The following is a 21,444-nucleotide window of genomic DNA, read 5'->3' as shown; positions in this document are numbered from 1 at the left end:
AAAAGGTAATGGGGACACGTTATAAATAAAAGTTACTTTAACCTCCCATTTACAGGCAAATATCGCAGATGTACATGACCTATAAATCAAAATATTTAAAGCAAACAATTGTAACACAACGTCATTGGTTTAACAGGATCAATTTCTCTTGGTTGAGTAACAGTTGCAGTAAATTGCATTAAAATACATTTCTCTTCTGCTAAATATCCTTATTGATGTTGATGTTTGCCTTCAAACTTGAACTCCAAAGTGATAATGTTTTGATTTCCCCGTCTTTCTTTGTTCTGTACCCCAAAATGAAAATCTTAATAAAAAATCTGTGATAAAAACAAAATAAATTTCCATTACTACCTTTTCGCACATATAAGTTGCAGCAATATTTTTAGATGTTAGCCTTTCTAAATAAATAACTTTTTGTGTTTAAATCAGGTCTCAGCAACATAATGTAGCATTTTGGAAAGAATATACAGGACAAAATTCCCGCACTTGATGATAATATGGCAAAAATCTCTACAATAACCATGTTCTTCCCCATAACACTTAAATATGCTGGTATAACAGAGACCCACACACTGCAGAACACCAGCATGCTGAAGGTGATGTACTTGGCTTCATTAAAACTGTCAGGTAATTTCCTAGCGAGGAAAGCTACAATGAAACTCGCAGCTGCAAGGAATCCCAGGTAACCCAGGACAGTGTAAAATGCAACAACAGAGCCTTCATTACACTGAATAATGATCTTTCCAGGATAAGCGTGTGTGTTAAGCTCCTGGAAGGGGGGAGAAATAGCCAACCAACTAACACTAATTAAAACTTGAATAAACGAACACATAAAGACCACACAGTTGGATATTTTGACTCCCATCCATTTTCTCCAGGTGTTACCAGGTTTTGTGGCTTTGAAAGCAATGCAAACCATGATAGTCTTGGCCAGCACAGAAGAGACCGCTATGGAGAAGATAATTCCAAAAGAGGTTTGTCTCAGCCTGCAGGTTATATCCACAGGACGACCAAGGAACAAGAACACACAGAGGAAGCTCAGCATGATGGAGACGAGGAGGATTAAACTGAGGTTGTGATTATTGGCTTTGACAATGGGAGTGTCCCGGAATAAAATCAAGATACGCAAGATAATGGCAGTTATAATAGAAAATAAAACAGAAATAACAGAGAAGATCGCAGCTATTGGATCCCTTTTGTAGGATAGAAATTCGGTGCTTTTCAGAACACATTTGTTCTTCTTCTCATTTGGCCACTGATCATCTGGACACTTCTGGCAAGATTCACTGTCTGTTGTAAAAGGTAAAAAAGGAGGAACGTTAAAATGCATCTGTAATATTATTATATAAAAAATTTGGGATGACCATCGGGCCTCGGATTTATCTTTATGGGTTGTTTTTTTTTATAGTTGGGCATTGTCCATTGGATTTCCTCCGAGAGACATCAGCCCTGAAGATGAGAATGGCCATAATTCTCATTGGGGTAAGTAGCACAATTTTTTTTACAGGTCATCATTTATTGCCAATGTGTGTATCTACTGTAGGTCCCCATTAAGAAGGTATAGGTAGCCCCAGTGATAATCAATGGCTTTATGGTTGCAATGCATTTTTTAATACAGTACATCTTTTTTCTTATTTGGATTGGCCAAAATTAACATTTGACTAATATGACTATTGGTCATTAGTCTAGAGGGGTGCAGGATTTAGGTTTGTTGGGGGGGTCTGGGAGTATATGCCACAAGGGTGATGGTAGAGGTTAACCCCTTAATTGCCTTCATGGTAAAACTTTGCTAGCCATTGAGATAGCGAAGGGGGTAGCTAGTATAGTTGAATATTAATATATTTGTAGGTGATAAAAAAATAATTATACATATCTGAACTGGATATATAACATTTAGTCATTTTGATGCCTATCTCGATATTTTTAAAGTCGTGGTAAAGAATAATGGTGTTGCAACGTTGATGTATTGCACCATAAAAATAATACATTAATTTGGCAAATAATACTGGATGTTGATGTATCCAGGCTATAGTGCTCCTAAGTGTTAACCCCTTAGGCTTTGAATACATGCCCCGCATCTCGTACTACTGACGATATCGTTGTTTTCTTCCTCTAATCTCTATGCTGTGGAGAAATTACAAAGGACACAGTGTAGCATTGGTAGTGTAGGAACCTGATGAGGGTGTAGGAACCTGATGAGGGGGAAGGAACCTGATGAGGGGATAGGAACATGATGAGGGGGAGGAACCTGATGAGGGGGTAGGAACCTGATGAGGGGTAAGGAACCTGATGAGGGAGTAGGACCCTGATGAGGGGTAAGGAGCCTGATGAGAGGGTAGGAACCTGATGAGGGGGTAGGACCCTGATGAGGGGGTGGGAACCTGATGAGGGGGTAGGAACCTGATGAGGGGGTACGAACCTGATGAGGGGGTAGGTACCTTCACGTTGTTGAAGACTTGACAAATGTGGGCCAAAATATTGCACTAAATAACCCATACTTATGAGAAGAATAAAACACATATAGACATTAACGAAATAATTTGACATATTGGATGTGCATTGGGGCTCCTTTTTCTACCTTGGCCACAACATATGAACAAGCTGCTTTCTTCAATATGAATACTATTTTACTACTACAGATGCAGCGGACATTATTGCAACCCATAGTGCACTTCAGCGGGACATACATGATGTGCCATTGGAAGAAGTGGCCATTGTTTTGAATTAGTGGCACGTGAGCAGGAGGAGGGGCTGTGGCACCATTCCACCCACGGATGTGCACCACAGTTTGCAGTACCACTTGCTACATCTGTACATTCTACAGCAGGACCTGCTGCCTCCCCACATGCAGTATTAAGTACATAGAAAGCTTGTGCACCAGATTGATTGGAAATCTCTCCCATTGAGCATCTTATGCAGTCATAGCAGCAGGCTGGCTGTCCTCTCCGCGAGACTTTTCTATAACCAGGCAAGCAGTTTTCCGAACATTGCGAGCGAGGAATCTATAACAAATAGGAAAATAAACAATTGTTTTGCAAATACAATTAGATGATCAGAACATATTCCCAAAATCAAAAGTCGATACTTATCTGTCTGTGTGTTTAGGAGCCTGCGCGAAAACATCCTCTTCATTTCAAAATAACCAATGGGTTTGTGTTTGTATTTATCATTATTATTTTAGTAACAGAAACATGACTATATTTGAAGACGTAAATGAAGGAATATACCTATGTTAGAAACCATCTACTGTAGCTATTACGTTTGTCTTGTCTAAGTATATATTTTTCCTGTGGGTAGGAAATTAAATTGCTTAGCCTAATGAATTTTAAGATTTACGATTGTATCTGCAATGATCTCAAGAGTCAGATCTATTCTTTGCTTTTCAGACATGTACAGTACTATGTATGATTCCAGGCTCTCCACTCCTTAATGCCAGTGTTATCCAGAGTTATGAGATTAAAGTAATGCAATTTTAATGCCACAAAGTGTAAAAATGATGGGGATTAAAGTTAGTTAAACAAACTTGCTGCCTTTATAGAAGGATTTGTGGCTCAGCATAGGGAGGTTCCTTGGGCTTGCTCCCTTTATAGAAGGATTTGTGGCTCAGCATAGGGAGGTTCCTTTGGCTTGCTCCCTTTCTAGAAGGATTTGTGGCTCTGCATAGGGAGGTTCCTTGGGTTTGCTCCCTTATAGAAGGATTTGTGGCTCAGCATAGGGAGGTTCCTTGGGCTTGCTCCCTTTATAGAAGGATTTGTGGCTCAGCATAGGGAGGTTCCTTGGGTTTGCTCCCTTTATAGAAGGATTTGTGGCTCAGAATAGGGAGGTTCCTTGGGTTTGCTCCCTTTATAGAAGGATTTGTTGCTCAGCATAGGGAGGTTCCTTGGGTTTGCTCCCTTTATAGAAGGATTTGTGGCTCAGCATAGGGAGGTTCCTTGGGTTTGCTCCCTTTATAGAAGGATTTGTGGCTCAGCATAGGGAGGTTCCTTGGGCTTGCTGCCTTTATAGAAGGATTTGTGGCTCTGCATAGGGAGGTTCCTTGGGCTTGCTCCCTTTATAGAAGGATTTGTGGCTCAGCATAGGGAGGTTCCTTTGGCTTGCTCCCTTTATAGAAGGATTTGTGGCTCTGCATATGGAGGTTCCTTGGGTTTGCTCCCTTATAGAAGGATTTGTGGCTCAGCATAGGGAGGTTCCTTGGGCTTGCTCCCTTTATAGAAGGATTTGTGGCTCAGCATAGGGAGGTTCCTTGGGTTTGCTCCCTTTATAGAAGGATTTGTGGCTCAGAATAGGGAGGTTCCTTGGGTTTGCTCCCTTTATAGAAGGATTTGTGGTTCAGCATAGGGAGGTTCCTTGGGCTTGCTCCCTTTACAGAAGGATTTGTGACTCAGCATAGGGAGGTTCCTTGGGTTTGCTCCCTTTACAGAATGATTTGTGGCTCAGCATAGGGAGGTTCCTTGGGTTTGCTCCCTTATATAAGGATTTGTGGCTCAGCATAGGGAGGTTCCTTGGGTTTGCTCCCTTATAGAAGGATTTGTGGCTCAGCATACTGTAAATCTTTGTTGACTGCGTAATCACTTTACCTTTTAATATTGTTTTATAATATTGTGTGTCATTACTATAAACGAAGAATAACTTTGTTGAAGGAGATTTGAATGAAATGATATCATTAACCCTTCCTGTGACTGTAAATGGAATACGATCACAGATTTGGTGAGAGCAGCTACCAGGATATTGATAGAGAAGGTGGTGATTTAACATTGGCATTTATAGTTCCAAACTCTGGCATTCTCACAGTATAGTCAAATGATTGAATCATCTACATTGCATATCTCCAGCATTTCTACTAGAAAGTTAGGAATAATCTGGACAGTTTCTAACCTTAATATATTTAACACACACACCAAACACGCACACGCACTCACACAAGCACACACACGTACACAGGCACACACATACACAGACACACACACACACACACACACACAGACACACACACAAACACGCACACTCACACAGAGACACACACACAGAGACAAACACACACGCACAAGCACACACACGCACACACACACACACGCACACCTGCACACAGAGACACAGAGACACAGAGACACAGAGACACAGAGACACTGAGACACTGAGACAAACACACACAGAGACAAACACACACACAGAGACAAACATACACACAGAGACAAACACACACACAGAGACAAACAACACACAGAGACAAAAACACACACAGAGACAAACACACACAGAGACAAAAACACACACACACAGAGACAAACACACACACAGAGACAAACACACACACAGAGACACACACTCACAAACACTCACACACACACACTCACACACTCACACACACTCACACACAACACACACACTATAATATATCATTATTAGATACTAGGAGAATGGGGGAATTTCCTGAGTTGAAGATGGTTGGTTACAGTTTATGTGGTGACTGACCTGACTGAGGTTATGCTTCCACATGATGTCACTCTGATTGATGATGAGCTGCTCTCCTTCAGGAGCTGATGTATTGAAGCTTCCAACATGTCTCACCAAGAAGGTCCCATTGGCTAAAACAAACCGGTTCATAATGTGATACAGTGTGGCCATTTCTCCTTTCTCATTGAAATATACATCCTCCCCAGTGGGATCCTTGAATCGAACTCCTCGTATAAAGTTCTGTAACTATCAGATTGGTAGATTTGTTAATAACAGGTTCATTTATAAGTTGGTATAAACCCATCAGAAAACCCCAATTCCTTCTGATTATTGTACTATAGGATATGAGAGAACAGCCTTGAGGAAGAATGCAGCAAAGAAGACTTTATGGGGCTTGTTTTTGTAGCTTCGATAACCAACTCACCGAGGATTTTGAGCAACTATCGCAAAATTTTGCTCCGTACTTTAGCTATTCAATAAGCCTCAATGAGTTGGTGAAAGCATACGGGGAAGGCATATTTTGTGTGATTTCTGGCTCCTGGACAAACTTGCTGAGCGGAAGCTGCAAAACTGCAACAACTCGCATTTTTCTGAAGTCATGCTATTCTAGTAGCTCAGATGAGATAATCGGAGCTCTGGAATTGCGGGTTTATCAAAGATTCATCTCGCCGGCACTAGGGTGGCGAGATGGGATCTGAGAGAAGGACTTAGAATAAAAAATGCATTGTTCCTGCATCAGATTGAAGCCGGGAGTCTCCGGAGCTGATACCCATTAATTCCACCTCCGGAGACCCCCGGCTTCTATCCGATGCAATAAAAATGCATTTACAGGCTGCTTTATTATATTAGCGGCTAACTGCTAAGGCAATGAAGGGGTTAAATACCAGTGTCTGGTTTATTGTTGCTAGCGGGGGTGGGTGAAGGTGGTATTTGGCCCATGGTGGGTGTTTAGGCATAGCGGGGGGGTTGCAGAAGGAACTAACCCCTTAATTACCTTAGCGGTTACTACCGGTAAGGTAATGAAGGGGTTAACCCCTCACGTTACCCACTCGGTAGGTATAAACACCCACCACAGGCCAAATACCACCTTCACCGATGCCCGCTGCCCACAATACACATAAAAACAAAATACAAACACAATACGAAGCAATACGCCTATTCATTGTAGAGAAAGGAAATACAAGGCGCGCTGTCCCAAAGGTTCATTAAATCCTTTAACCAATAATTGTTACAGTATCTCCCTGGAGCTCCTGTTCTCCGGTGATCAGCGGGGTCACTGAAGGAAACAGTCAAACAAAAAAAGGGCGCAAAAGAGGAAACAAAAACAGAATCAGTAACAGTATAATCACATTTATGTAAAAAACACAGGTGATATTCACATCAATGAAAAATCACATAAAAAAATAATCACATGGTCCTCTGCTCATCAAACACAGAGGACATGATCCTGCAAAAACAGGGTCCTTCGAACTGAAGAGTCCCAGATCTAAATAATGGATTCAAACCTCTTTAGCAGATATTATGTGCAAAGAATTTAGCTTCTGGTCGGCGTCCTCGTGGGGCTTGATGAATGACAGCCATCCAATATCCGTCACTGTGGTATCACGTGCTGCGCAATGATGTCACCACAATGAGTTTTGCGCCTTTTGCCTTGCTCGCAGTTAGTGTGTATAGCCAGGTATCTTCTCCGTGGAAGGTACCATGAACTTTCTGAACGTGGAGCGGTCAGGGTAAGCCTTCCGAAGCAGGTACCCTGCACCTAGTTGAGGCAAGAGTCTCCCCCCAGTCCTCCAGTTAAGTGTGTATTCTACTGTATTTTGTGTATCATTGGTATATCTGCTGGTCTCACTAGAATAAACCTCATTTTATTCCACTGTGCACCTTGTTCTGCCTGGTGATCTCGGAAGGTAAAAGTGTTAAAAGTACTGGTCTTCCGTGGCAGTAATTTTGCCCATTATTGTATTGTACTGTACTGTATGGTTGTCGGGGTAGAGGGGGTGCCCATTAATTCCCATTGAGTTTATCATTACTCCCATTGAGGGCATAGGTAACCACAATAGCAATGAATAGGTGTGTGCAAAGAACTTAGCTTCTAGTCGGCGTCCTCGTGGGATAACATAACTGCTAAATAAAAAACAAAGCACTTAAATAAAAAGAAACACTTGTATACTGCTGCGGCACAGTTTATTCGAGCATTTGCCCGTTCTGTGCCACAGCAGTAGCCTGGCGCGCGCCCGAGTGTGACGGGCGCGCGCCGAAGCAGCGGAAGAGCGCCCTCCGATCGGGGCGCTCTCCCTCCCGCTGCCGGGTCCGCCGGGTCCCCCGGAACCCCCTGCCGCCGTCCCGCAGATCGCGGGACACCAGGGCTCCCTCGGTGAGCCCTGGACGCGCGTGCAGGGGGCGCAGGCTCCCGAAGACGCGTGACCGCGCGTCTATGACGCGCGGCACGCCGAGGGGCGGCCACTAGCAAGCCGGGAAATCTCCCGGCTTGCGGATCTGGCCGCACTGCGATAAAGTGTGTCGCCAGTGTACACTTGTATACTTAATTCACAGGGTGTTGAGGCTATCACACATTTTTTGCATGCAGATAACACTCTCATTTTGCACAACAACAATTTATAATTGATATTATCATTTTTATATTGAATCACAATTGTGTTTTATTTGAGGGTCAATTCTATCTCCAGACCACTGAGACGGCCATGGGGACACGTTTTGTACCAAATTATGCGGGACTTTTTATGGAAAATGGGAGCTCGATTTCATCTGCAATATTAATGAATTTAACAAACACCTTAAATATTATCGAAGATATATAGATGATATCTTGATTGTTTGGGCAGGGACTTTGGAAGATCTCAATAACTTTATCTGCTGTTTGAATCGAAATGGTAGAAATCTTGTACTGATTGGTACAAACCACAGTACTGAGATTAACTTTTTGGATCTCAACTTGAAAATTGAGAACAAGAATATCGTTACAAAATACATAGTTTAATCAAGTTGATGTAAACTCATACCTGGATTTCCAGAGCAGTCATTCCAAATGATGGTTGAACAACATCCCATACGGTCAAATGCTACGGGCCAGGAGAAATTGCTCCCAGGTATCAGATTTTGACGAACAATCTGGAGTTTTAGCCCAAAAATGTGCTGATTAGGGTTATGGTTCAACACTTGTTAATAGGTCCATTCAGAAAAGCAAAGATTATCCTAGAGATCAACTGCTGATCCCCAAGAAACAAAAACCACAGTAAATGAGTTTGGTGATACACCATTATTCATTACAGGGTTTTGTAAGCAGGATGACAGAGTAATAAAGATCCTAAAGAAGCATTGGGGTGTCCTCCAAATGGACCCTATTCTGCAAGATAAAATCACAAGGAAACCTAAAATAGGATTTAGAAAAGCCAGAAACATTACAAACATTTTAGATCCCAGTGCATTGAAAAGGATAACCCTAAATGCACCTTTAAATGAGAACTTCCAATCTAAACCAGTGGGGAACTACATATGCGGAAAGTGTGTTATGTGTAAATACATGGCACGTGAGAGAAGCTTATGTGATGTTAGACTGGAAAATATCACAGTATTACACAATTTAATTGTCTGACAACGTTTGTTGTGTATATCATAGATTGTCCATGCAATTTATGGTATGTTGGTAAGACAGTTAGGCCACTCAAAACAAGGATTGGTGAACATGTCAATGGAATAAAAAATGCCCAAAGTAATTTGGATAAAGATAAAAAAATTACATAACCTGGATGTTCCATTCCTGAAATAGAATTTGCCTTATCTATAACTGTATGACATCCAGATCCTGTGTTCAGAGTGTTTACTATTTCACATTTTCTTTGCTGTCTATGTTAATGGAGAATAGTTCTGATATTGATTGATTATTATTTATCAAGATTTTATCAATTTTTTTATCACATCCTTTATTGTGGATGCTTTCATAAAAATTATATTTTAATTTATTTTGGATTTATTCAATGGTTATATTTATTATTTTTTATATCTGTTTCAATATTCAATATAATATTTGTTGTATTATTAATCATTATTAGTTGAGTGTATTTGTGACAGTGCATATTCTATATATATATTTACTTTTATATTCTCTTGCAGGGGAGCGCAATTTTTTCCCCTGCGCCCCCCTGCTGGCTGTTCCCTGCTCTCCACTGCCCCCTCCACACCCCCCATTACCTCGGCTCCGGCGTTGGCGTCATGATGTCACATTGCCATGGCAATTTTAAGGGGGATATACTGCACTCCACAATGATAAATTAATGTATACAGTTTACCGGTGCTGCTGGTTCAAGAAGGTATCTGTATGTTATGTATACTTACTAATGTCTACCCACTATTCATGTCTTAAAAAATCTTTATGCATCTGGTGCTACTATCAGAAACACAAATAAGATACTGTGCTATATTAACAAGACTGTAAATACACTGTGGTATTATCTGGTTCCAAAATAGTAATTAGAGGTCTTACACAATGGGAATATAATATCCTGTCCTCACAAATCCCTTTTGTACTGTTTCCATGTAGCAATATCATACTGTATGTGTATACCTACTGTCATTCTAGAGTTGCACTACCCATCTATTCATTTGGGGTATGTGAATGTAGCTTTTGGAAAGAATATGCATAGTTATGGTGTTGTTTAAAATGGACCAATTTGGATGTATAACTTTGTTTGCATACTTGATACGAGTTACTTTCTGAGAAATAGCATAATTATGCATGTGCTAGATTTTAGACAGTTTTCCATTTCTTATGTTTTTAACGTTGCGCTTTTTAATTAGTATAGTGTTAGCAAATATTTCTTTGTTATTATTCACGTTGTGTTTTGTATATTTGGCTATTTCTCCGTTATACATATGACTCCCAGGCCACTCCTATAGGGGAGGCTATTCTCCTACGAGTTACGCTATTGGTTGTCATACCTACAGTACCAATGAGCTAGCTTATCCAGCAACTCGCGCGATATTTGTAGACCCTGTGACGTCATCGTTGGGGGCGGGAGCCAGAGCTTATAACGGAGAACCTAGCAGACGCGCATTTACTCTTTGATAAAGGGACGCAAGTCCTGAAACGCGTCAGAGTGTTCTTTTGTACTCCTCATGACCACCCAATAAATTCTTTTTAATTCGGAACTGGTTTGCAGCCCCCATTGTTTACAATTGCAGTGCTCCGCCGTCGGATCCCACGGGACCACACACCGCCTATCTATTGCAGGGGAGCGCAATTTTTTCCCCTGCGCCCCCCTGCCGGCTGTTCCCTGCCCTCCACGGCCCCTCCCCACCCCCCTTACCTCGGCTCCGGCGTTGGCGTCATGATGTCACATTGCCATGGCAATTTAAAGGGGGTTATACTGCACTCCACAATGATAAATTAATGTATACAGTTTACCGGTGCTGCTGGTTCAAGAAGGTACCTGTCAGGTATGTTCCAAGGCAATACTCAGGAAGGAAGGATCCAACGCTCCACGTTTTTTAAAATAAAGTTAATTTATTGTGCCACACAACGTTTAGACCAATAGGTCTTTCTCAAGTGACTAGGCATGCACCAACTGAGGAAAACCCATGGCAACATGATGTCACATGACCTTGCGGCGTAATTTGACACTGCGTTGCCATGGCGACGCGCCTCCAGGAACCACCGGTGCCACGGTAAGTGCTGTTTACAGAGGCCTTCGCCGCTTCCCAGGCACTTAATTTAAGTTCCTTCAGGAAGTGCGTGGGGCCTCTGTAAACCCCGCGCCCCTCAGTTTGCACACCGCTGTTCTATTGTGTAATTTATATATAATTTTGTATTGTGTCAGCAATTATGTTTTGCTTTCATGTTTTTTTTGCAATATTTGTATTGCTATATACGTAGCCTTTTCTTTTTATTTATGTGCTTTGTTTTTTGTTTAGTAGTTATGCTATGTTTCATGTACTATTTGTATTGCCTTGTATGTAGCCTTAGTAATGCAATGTTCTGATTGGTTGGCTTATTAACAATATCCTGATGCGATCTGGATTGGCATGAAGGTTCGAGCCTTCTGGTATTTAAACTGCGCCTTAAGATCTATTAGACCAACCCCTGATGAAGCATCATGAAGGCGCAAAACACGCTGTGGTGACATCATTGCGCAGCACGTGATACCGTGATGACGGCTATTGGACGGCTGCCATTCATCCGCTCCCACGAGGATGTCTACTAGAAGCTAAGTTCTTTGCACACACCTATTCATTGCTATTGAGGTTACCTATGCCCTCAATGGGAGCAATGATAAGCTCAATGGGAATGAATCGGCACCCCCTCTACCACCAACAACCATACAGTACAGCACAATACAATAATAGGCAAAATTACTGAATTAATGACATGGGAGACCAGTACTTTTAACACTTTTAACATTTTTACCTTCGTACTAGGCAGAACAAGGTACATAGTGAAATAAATGAGGTTTATTCTAGTGAGACCAGCAGATATACAAATTATACACAAAATTAAGTAGAATACACACTTAACTTGGGTGTGGGGGGAGTCTATAGCCTCAATTGGGTGCAGGGTGCCTGCTTCGGAAGGCTTACCCTGTCCACTCCATGTCCAGAAACTTCATGGTACCTTCCTCGGGGAAGATACCTGGCTATTCCCGCTAACTGCGAGCAAGGCAAAAGCTGGAACTTGGACGCAAATGCAGAACTTGGTCTCAACTAGGAAGGCTTCTCCGGCAACTCCGTGCTGAGTGCTTTGCTATTCAGAGCAAAGCACTTTTGAAAAACCTGCCAGCGCCTCACCGACCCAAGTTCCAAGACGGATCACGGGCATATCTCGAGAATCCATTTAGAGATTTGTTTGAATAACAGCCGCTGCATCTGTATCACAAAAGGAAACATCATGTTAACTATAATCTATCTCTAGAAGAGAAAAAGCTTCCAAAGGGATGGTGGACAACAAAGACTAGGGGCCTCATGCAGTAAGCAACGATAAGCCCTATCTCGCCAAAAAGCCTACTGATATTCAGTAAGCCCTGAGAAGTTGTCGAGAATAGGAAAACTCGCCTTTTTTTTTGGCGGAATAAAAAATCCACTGACCGCTGAAGCCCTATATCGCCGCTCATCGACAGTTTTTTAAACTCGCTGTATTCAATTTCCCCCGATCAGCATCTCACAGCGGATCACCGCTCAAAAATGGCGAATTTATCGCCAAATCGCCTCGGCACAAACAGTTGGCAAGAAGCTGGGGACGAGCGGCGAGACGGGACTTAGAAAAAATCAGGCCTTTATTTGATCATAGCTTTAAAGTATGGAGGCTATGGAGCTGAGCCATATTATTTAGGATTTGTGATGCCGTGGCCTTAACCCTTTCTGGTCCAATGTCGGAATACATCCGACAAAATATTTTGCCACTTGCGGTCCAATGTCGGATCCGGTGGATGAGGGAGGAGGGAGGAGGGAGGAGGGAGGAGGGAGGAGGGAGGAGGGCGGAAGTTGTGGAGTGAGGCGCCGGCAGCAGCACAAGTCCCCTGCATTCCCTTCTCTCAGCAGCCGCACTGATCCCTCCTCCTCCCCCCCAGCCCTGCACCGATCCCACCCCCAACCCTGCACCAATCCGCCCCCTCCCCCACAGTGCCGCACCAATCCCCAAAGGCAGACAAAGCAGCTGACATCGGAGGTAGGGGGTGTGTGTGTGCGCAGTGTGCGGTGAGTGTGTGCAGTGTGCGGTTAGTGTGCACAGTGTGCTGTGAGTGTGCGCAGTGTGTGCAGTGTGCTGTGAGTGTGCACAGTGTGCTGTGTGTGCGCTGTGAGTGTGTGCAGTGTGCTGTGAGTGTGCACAGTGTGCGCTGTGAGTGTGTGCAGTGTGCGCATATGCGCTGTGAGTGTGTGCAGTGTGTGTGCAGTAAAAAAAAGCTGTATGTGTTATTTTTCCCAAAAAATAAATTAGACATGCTGGCGCACTTAGTGAAAATTAATTGGACTGCAAAGGGTTAAAAAGAACTATTTTTAATCAATATAAGTGTTTAACTTATTGATCTAATAGTGTCCCTGCATAAGTTATTAATGTGTTGAGATATGACTTGCTGATGTTATGATTCTTTACGTGGTACATTAATGTTTACGTTCTCAGGATAGTGCTATCGTTACCTCTTAAAGGTACAGTTCTTACAATAACAAAAATACATATAGGCATACCCCGCATTAACGTACGCAATGGGACCGGAGCACGTATGTAAAGCGAAAATGTACTTAAAGTGAAGTACTCCCCTTTTCCAGTTATTGATGCACGTACTGTACTGCAATCATCATATACGTGCATAACTGATGTAAATAACACATTTGTAACAGGCTCTATAGTCTCCCCGCTTGCGCACAGCTTCGGTACAGGTAGGGAGCCGGTATTGCTGTTCAGGACGTGCTGACAGGAGCATGCGTGAGCTGCTGTTTTCCTATTGGTCGATATGTCCTTACTCGCGAGTGTACTTAAAGTGAGTGTCCTCAAACCGGGGTATGCCTGCACTGTAGATGAGTATGGCTACCGTAATAGGAAACTGTAATGCTTGCGCTGCCCATGAGCAAGACTGGACCCCGGTACTGAGGTTTGGATGTAGCAATCCACGCACCCACAACAGCGGGAGCTTGCCTGGCAGGTGGATTGTAAACACAAGACAAGGAGCAGGTCACAATGGACATAAGCGCTCAAGGCTAGAGGAAGTTATGCTCAGCAATGACTGGGAGTGAGAGCAGGTGTACTTATGGGAAACAGGAACCAGTAGCTAGGGAGGTGGAGTAGAGGCACGGCCTCTGCGGAGGCAAGGATTGGCTGCAGGAGACAAGTGGGCTAATGAATACTTGGCACGTAGCTGGGGAGCGGTGCACGTCGTGATGTGTGCGTGCCACACATGAGAGAAGCGCGTCACATCTTAGGGGGCAGAGCTAAGCTACATGGCACACTAGAAGAGCTGCGCGTGCGTGCGCATGCGCTGGTGCCAGAGCGGAGGTCTGAGATGAGACAGATAAGGAGGGAACCCGTTGCAAAGGACGTGTTCCCCGATACCTTACAGAAGCACTTTCACTCCATGAATGTGCAGGTCGTATGCGATGCCTACATGAAAATTCTGAACGTGGTAGCCAGATTTCCAGGTTCCGGCCACGATTCCTCTATCCTGAGGAACTCATCTGTCTTCCATGCATTTGAAACAGGTCATTTTGGGCATGGTTGGCTGGTGTGTGAGTATAAATAATTCATTTCACTGTTAGGCAACATTTTGTGGTAATGTTGTTTGTTTTATAAGTTTAGTTATTTTAATTATCACATCCATTTTGTCAAATACTCAAAAGTACATAAATATTTTTTAAACTTAATTATTAGAATGTAGATTAGATTTTTGTTAATAAAAAATCCATGTGTATTGTTTTTGTCACATACTAAACAAACATACACAACAATACATTTGACATACAATACATCTGTTAAGTTAAAAAATAAGATGAGCCATATTTGAATACTACCTATCTAACATCCAAACATGACATTATGTTATTAAATTTACTATGGATGTTTAATGTCATTAAATAATATGATTTATTAAGGTTTCAAATACAGATATCTGCATGTTTTATGATCCTCTCAGATATGGATAAACACCTCATAAATTAGATATACAATATGTTTGACATCATAGAACTAGTGTGTCAATAACAATATACAAGTAGAAATATTTTTACATGGTACTATGTTTTTTTTAATTATTTGAATATGATGTATTATAGGTGACCCAGGATATGGGATCAGACCATGGCTCTTAATCCCACTTGCTAACCCTCAAGCCCCAGCAGAGGAAAGATATAATGTGGCACACGTATCCACTAGGTCGGTTATAGAGAAGACATTTGGACTGTTGAAAAGTCGGTTTAAATGTCTAGATCACTCAGGTGGTGCCCTATAGTACAGGCCTAAAAAGGTGTCTGACACAGTGATTTGTTGGTGCATTCTGCACAATGTTGCACTGCGTCATAATCTTCAAGGCAACATATGGGAGGGTCTGGAGGAGGTCCCTCTTGTCCATGCTGCAGGGGATCAGGAGCAAACAGCCAGTGGGGTGGAGACACGTCTGAATGTGATAAACAACTATTTTTCAGGTAAGCAACAATGTATATGTTAACATGAATATATACATTCATTCATGTTTATTACAATGACATTTTACAAATATTATTATCTTAGTATAGGGATGCCTATAAGCAACATCTTTGCCCAAATGATCTTGTATAAAAACATGTAATAACACGTGTAACATGTGTGCATGAGAGGACTATGTTGAGCATGTACAAGTGTTATGTTAATTTTTGTGTTGTGTATGCGTTTAAATTTGGTGTTTCTTAATTTTCAGTCATATTAAACTAATCATCATTGAAGACATCTCTAAAAATGTACGTACATTAAAGTTTAACATTAAATCTATTTTGTTTAACATTATGTACTCTGTGTTAATATCTAAAGAAAATGTTTGGATAAAATATTAACATATGTACCTGACAATTAGATACATTATAACGAACAGAGATAACAAAACATGTATGTCCTTTCTCTAGCAGAAATGGCTTCATTATTATTGACCGCAAAAAACAGGAGATGATGATGAACCTGGGAATAGAAGCTTATAGGTATTTACAGATTACTTGAAGTGCTTAAAATGTGCTAATTCAACATTTTTTGCGTTGCCACAGTCCATTAGTCTCATGTGTCCATGCTCTTTGGGGAGAGGCGGAGGAGAGGGACTTAAACTTAAACGACTCTGTGTAGAATTGTTATGGAACATATTTGTTGACGCGTATGCATGATAAGATTTTACATTAAACTCATGCACATGCGCGAATAGAACACTCTGAACGCACATACACTACATCACACAGCACCAATTTTTAACACCATCACTTGCCTAGCACAATATGTTGAATGTTTGCCTGTATTTTGATATGCTTCTTATTAACGCAGTTTACATATATACATGTTGACATTAATTATTGTCACGGGAGACCAAGACTTATGCACACATTAATACCTGGATTCTGGACTGAGCACACAAGATGAGTAAAATAAATTGTAATTTATTTATTTTCAGACAAACATACAGAATCTTCACAATATACACTTAATAAAACACTGGGATGGGGGAACAAAAACTTATGTCTTTGGAACGAAACAAAGTCGCTGGACAACCCTGCACGCATGCAAGTGGATACGCAAAAGGATCCGTGTAGCAATTCCTGGCTAGGGGCACAAGTTGCCAGCCCTCTCTCTCAGCCAAATGGACAAAGTTCATTCAGTCCTTACAGGGTTTGTTCGTGAACCCTTAGCTCTAACGAATTCCAGAAGAGGGCATCAATCTTCATTGCAATGTAGTTTAACCCGTCACACTCTGGAACCGCTGACGCTAACCTTGGATTTTTCTTCTTAGTGGAATCCTAGGGAGAAGCAGGCATTTTTGTGGGGTTCAGGGTCCCATACTTAAGATGCATAACCAATACGCCCGTGGGAACATTTCTCCCACCTATCCCCGACATGCCAGTACTTTGCAGAAAGGGCAGAAGTTTTTTCCCGGATCGCACGGAGCAGGCGTTAACCTCACACCTGGGCTCCTTAGCATACTGAGGAGATTTTAAACTAGAATGGAGGGGGGAGGGGAATGAAACAGATAATTAACTAAATGGAAAAGATGAGGATACAAGGTGGTATGCAGGTAGAATGGGGGAAAGTGCAAGTTTGACAAGCAGTGAGACACCCATAGTAATTACAGATAATACTAGAAAACTTCTAAAGATTATACCAAGTGGGAGCAGAAAGGAAGGAGCAGATAATAGTACAGGCTGAAAAAAACTTAAATGCATGCTTGCTAATGCATGAAGCCTGGCAGATAAAATGGGGGAGCTTGAATTAATAGCTGCAAGGGAGCAGTATGATATCATAGGGATTACTGAAACATGGTGGGATGAAACTCATGACTGGACAGTTAATTTAGAGGGTTATTCTCTTTTTCGGAAGGATCGAACAAATAGAAGGGGAGGTGGAGTATGTTTATATGTTAAACCGGATCTAAAACCTATTATAAGGGATGATGTCTATGAAGGGAATGATGAAAATGTAGAGACTTTGTGGATAGAAATTAGCAGTGGAGATAAAAGTACTGTATAAAGAAAATGTTTGTGGGAATATGCTATGAACCACCACAAATCTGTGAGATTGAGGAAGCTAAAATACTTTTGCAAATGGAGAAGGCATCAAAACTGGGTCATGTTTGCATAATGGGGGATTTTAATTATGCAGACATAGACTGGGGCAATGAGATTAGCGTTACAACAAAAGGAAACAGGTTTTTGGGGGTGCTTAAAAACAATTATATGACCCAAATTATTGAGGAACAAACCAGGAGAGGGGCAGTTCTGGATTTGGTCATATCAAACAATGTAGAAGTAATAACAAATATTCAAGTCCTGAAACATTTGGGTAACAGTGATCATAACATGGTCTCATTTGAAATAATTTATCAAAAAACAGATTACTTGGGTTCAACAAAGTCCTTAAACTTTAGAAAGGCAGATTTTAATAAACTGAGGTCTAATCTAGAAGTAATATAATGGGATGATGTTTTTGCAGGGAAAAATGTAGAAGATAAATGGGCAGTCTTTAAAACATTGTTAGAAAAGCACACTTATCAGTGTATACCCTTGGGTAATAAGTATAAAAGAAATAAGTCAAAACCAATGTGGCTAAATAAACAGGTAGGGGAGGAAATGGACAAGAAGAGGAAGGCGTTTAGATTCTTTAAGTCAGAAGGGACAGAGACATCGCATCAGATTTATAAGGAATGTAACAAAAATTGCAAAAGGGCAATCAAATTAGCAAAAATGGATAATGAAAAAAGGATTGCAATAGAAAGTAAGGTCAACCCTAAAATGTTCTTTAAGTACCTTAATAACAAAAAAATGAGAAAAGAAAATATAGGACCCTTTCAGTGTGAGATGGGTAGGCAGATTATTGGAGATATGGAAAAAGCTGAGGTATTAAACAAATTCTTTGCCTCTGTATTTACCAGGGAAGAATCAAGTTCAATAGTAGTGCCGCAGGAGGAAGCCACAACCTCCATATTAATGAACAATTGGTTAACTGAGGAAGAAGATCATAAGCGACTTGAAAAAATTAAAGTAAATAAGGCACCTGGCCCCGATGGCATACATCCAAGAGTTCTCAAGGAGTTAAGCTCAGTAATAGCAAAACCATTATATTTAATATTCAAGGACTCCATTTCCACAGGCTCAGTACCAGAAGATTGGCGTAAAGCAGATGTGGTGCCTATATTTAATAAGGGAGCTAGATCACACTCGGGAAATTACAGACCTGTAAGCCTGACTTCAATAGTAGGGAAACTACTTGAAGGTTTAATACGGGATAATATTCAGGAATACCTAACGGAAATTTTTTTTATTAGTAATAGTCAGCATGGATTTATGAAGGATAGATCATGCCAAACTAATCTTATTTGTTTCTTTGAGGAGGTAAGTAGGAATTTAGACCAGGGTAATGCAGTTGATGTGGTCTACTTAGATTTTGCAAAGGCTTTTGATACGGTTTCACACAAGAGGTTGGTGTACAAAATAAAGAAAATTGGACTCAGTAATAATATATGCACCTGGATTGAAAACTGGTTAAAGGACAGACAACAGAGGGTTGTCATAAATAGAAATTTTTCAGGTTGGGCTAAAGTCGTAAGTAGAGTACCTCAGGGATCGGTACTGGGACCCCTGCTTTTTAACTTGTTTATTAATGACCTTGAGGTTGGGATCAAGAGCAAAGTCTCCATCTTTGCTGATGATACTAAATTGTGTAAGGTAATAGAATCAGAGCAGGATGTAATTTCTCTTCAGAAGGACTTGGAGAGACTGGAAACGTGGGCAGGTAAATGGCAGATGAGGTTTAATACAGATAAATGTAAGGTTATGCATTTGGGATGCAAGAATAAAAAGGCGACTTACAAATTAAATGGAGATATATTGGGGGAATCCTTGATGGAGAAGGATTTAGGAGTGCTTGTAGACAGCAGGCTTAGCAATAGTGCCCAATGTCATGCAGTAGCTGCAAAGGCAAACAAGATCTTATCTTGCATCAAACGGGCAATGGATGGAAGGGAAGTAAACATAATTATGCCCCTTTACAAAGCATTAGTAAGACCACACCTTGAATATGGAGTACAATTTTGGGAACCAATCCTAAGAAAAGACATTATGGAACTAGAAAGAGTGCAGAGAAGAGCCACCAAATGAATACAGGGGATGGACATTCTAACTTATGAGGACAGGCTAGCTAGATTTATTTACATTAGAAAAGAGGTGTTTAAGAGGGGATATGATAGCTATATACAAATATATTCAGGGACAATACAAGGAGCTTTCAAAAGAACTATTCATCCCACGGGCAGTACAAAGGACTTGGGCCATCCCTTAAGGTTGGAGGAAAGGAAATTTCACCAGCAACAAAGAAAACGGTTCTTTACAGTAAGGGCAGTTCATTACCCATGGAGACTGTGATGGCAGATACAATAGATTTGTTTAAAAAAGGTTGGACATCTTTTTAGATAGAAAAGGTATACAGGGATGTCACGAGAGAACAGACAATATATACAATAACCGGGACAGATTGAACAAGATTAGGATATAGTAAACTGAAAAAGTTTATTCCTTCTGAGCAGAACAGACAATGCATGAAGCAAATAACATTACAGATATATTCACACTTACTGGGGTTGGATAATGAGATATTCATCCGAATAGCAGCTCATTTAGTTGTTACAGTCACGACAAGCACAGGAATAAGGGGTGCTAGCAACTATATAGATGCAGGCCTCCCTTTCCTAACATGGCAGTTCAGTTATTGGTGAACAATTACATTGTCTCAATCACAGGTTGACAGGTAACGTGAGAAGCAGGGTTTACCAAGCCCCTCATTAATACACCCCTCCCCGGTTACTACTTGGCCAGCCCATTTATAAAAAATTATGACCACAGGTCTGGGTGCCGTTCTGTCTAGCAAAATGCTTATTGGGCAGAGACCGTTCCTGAAAGGGTGTTACATGTAACAGGTCACAATGGTTAGTGTCCATCTGTGAGAGCTGGCTGCATATGCAATGAGGCGAGTCACCTCCATTGATGTCCAGGTCTTTTAGCACCTATGGCTAACCTCCACAGGGGACCGAGGAGTAAAATACCTCACAATGCCGTTCAAGTATCCTCCTTTGATTGTACAATTACACATCAAAGCTGTCATCTGGCAAGCTTTTTGTCCTATGTCCAAAGTTATAGTAAAAACAGCGATAACTCATACTTATATTTCACATGTCATAAATCAGATTAATAATATGTATGCGACCTGTGTTATTTGCATAGGAAAACATATCCAAATTTCACTTTCGTAGCATGTATATAGCAAAAGTTATAATTTTTTACACTTTATCCATTGTCAATGATACAATACAATTCTTCCCCTCCCTCCATGTTAATACATAACATAGCAATTAATTCTGCTGAAGCGGGGAAATGCAGATCCACATATACACAATATGGTTAACCCTTTCCCTCCCGACATGATTTATACACATACCGGAATATAACACAGACTGCTGGGGAAATAAATCTAAGACCTGGGATAATTCTGCTGAAGCAGGGGGATACAGATCAACATATACACAGATCCCATTAACCCCTCCTATCCTGATCATGACAAGGGATATACCAAATAAGTATGCATGGGAAGGATGTTGATCCAGGGATTAATCCGATTGCCAATTCTTAGAGTCAGGAAGGAATTTATTTTTCCCCTTATGAGATATCATTGGATGATATGACTCTGGGGTTTTTTGTTTGCCTTCCTCTGGATCAATAAGTAAGTATAGATATAGGATAAAGTATCTGTTGTCTTAATGTAGCATAGGTTGAACT

At 41.2% G+C, this 21,444-nt stretch overlaps 1 protein-coding gene across 1 annotated transcript in view; it reads right to left on the bottom strand.

The window, feature by feature from the left end:
- Nucleotides 1–279: 279 nt before the first annotated feature.
- The window catches only part of LOC142465849 (vomeronasal type-2 receptor 26-like), a 67,778-nt gene continuing 46,613 nt past the window's right edge, over nucleotides 280–21,444 (bottom strand). The window contains exons 4-7 of the mRNA XM_075570259.1: nucleotides 6,495–6,556; nucleotides 5,473–5,700; nucleotides 2,879–3,002; nucleotides 280–1,290 (exon numbers count right to left, since the gene is read on the bottom strand). Of these exons, the coding sequence (XP_075426374.1) occupies nucleotides 383–1,290; nucleotides 2,879–3,002; nucleotides 5,473–5,700; nucleotides 6,495–6,556 (1,322 nt within the window). The 3' untranslated portion in view covers nucleotides 280–382. The remainder of the gene's footprint in view (nucleotides 1,291–2,878; nucleotides 3,003–5,472; nucleotides 5,701–6,494; nucleotides 6,557–21,444) is intronic.

Source organism: Ascaphus truei, chromosome 1 (assembly GCF_040206685.1).
Source record: "Ascaphus truei isolate aAscTru1 chromosome 1, aAscTru1.hap1, whole genome shotgun sequence".
NCBI lineage: Eukaryota > Metazoa > Chordata > Amphibia > Anura > Ascaphidae > Ascaphus > Ascaphus truei.
This window is presented reverse-complemented; position numbering and strand designations above follow the sequence as displayed.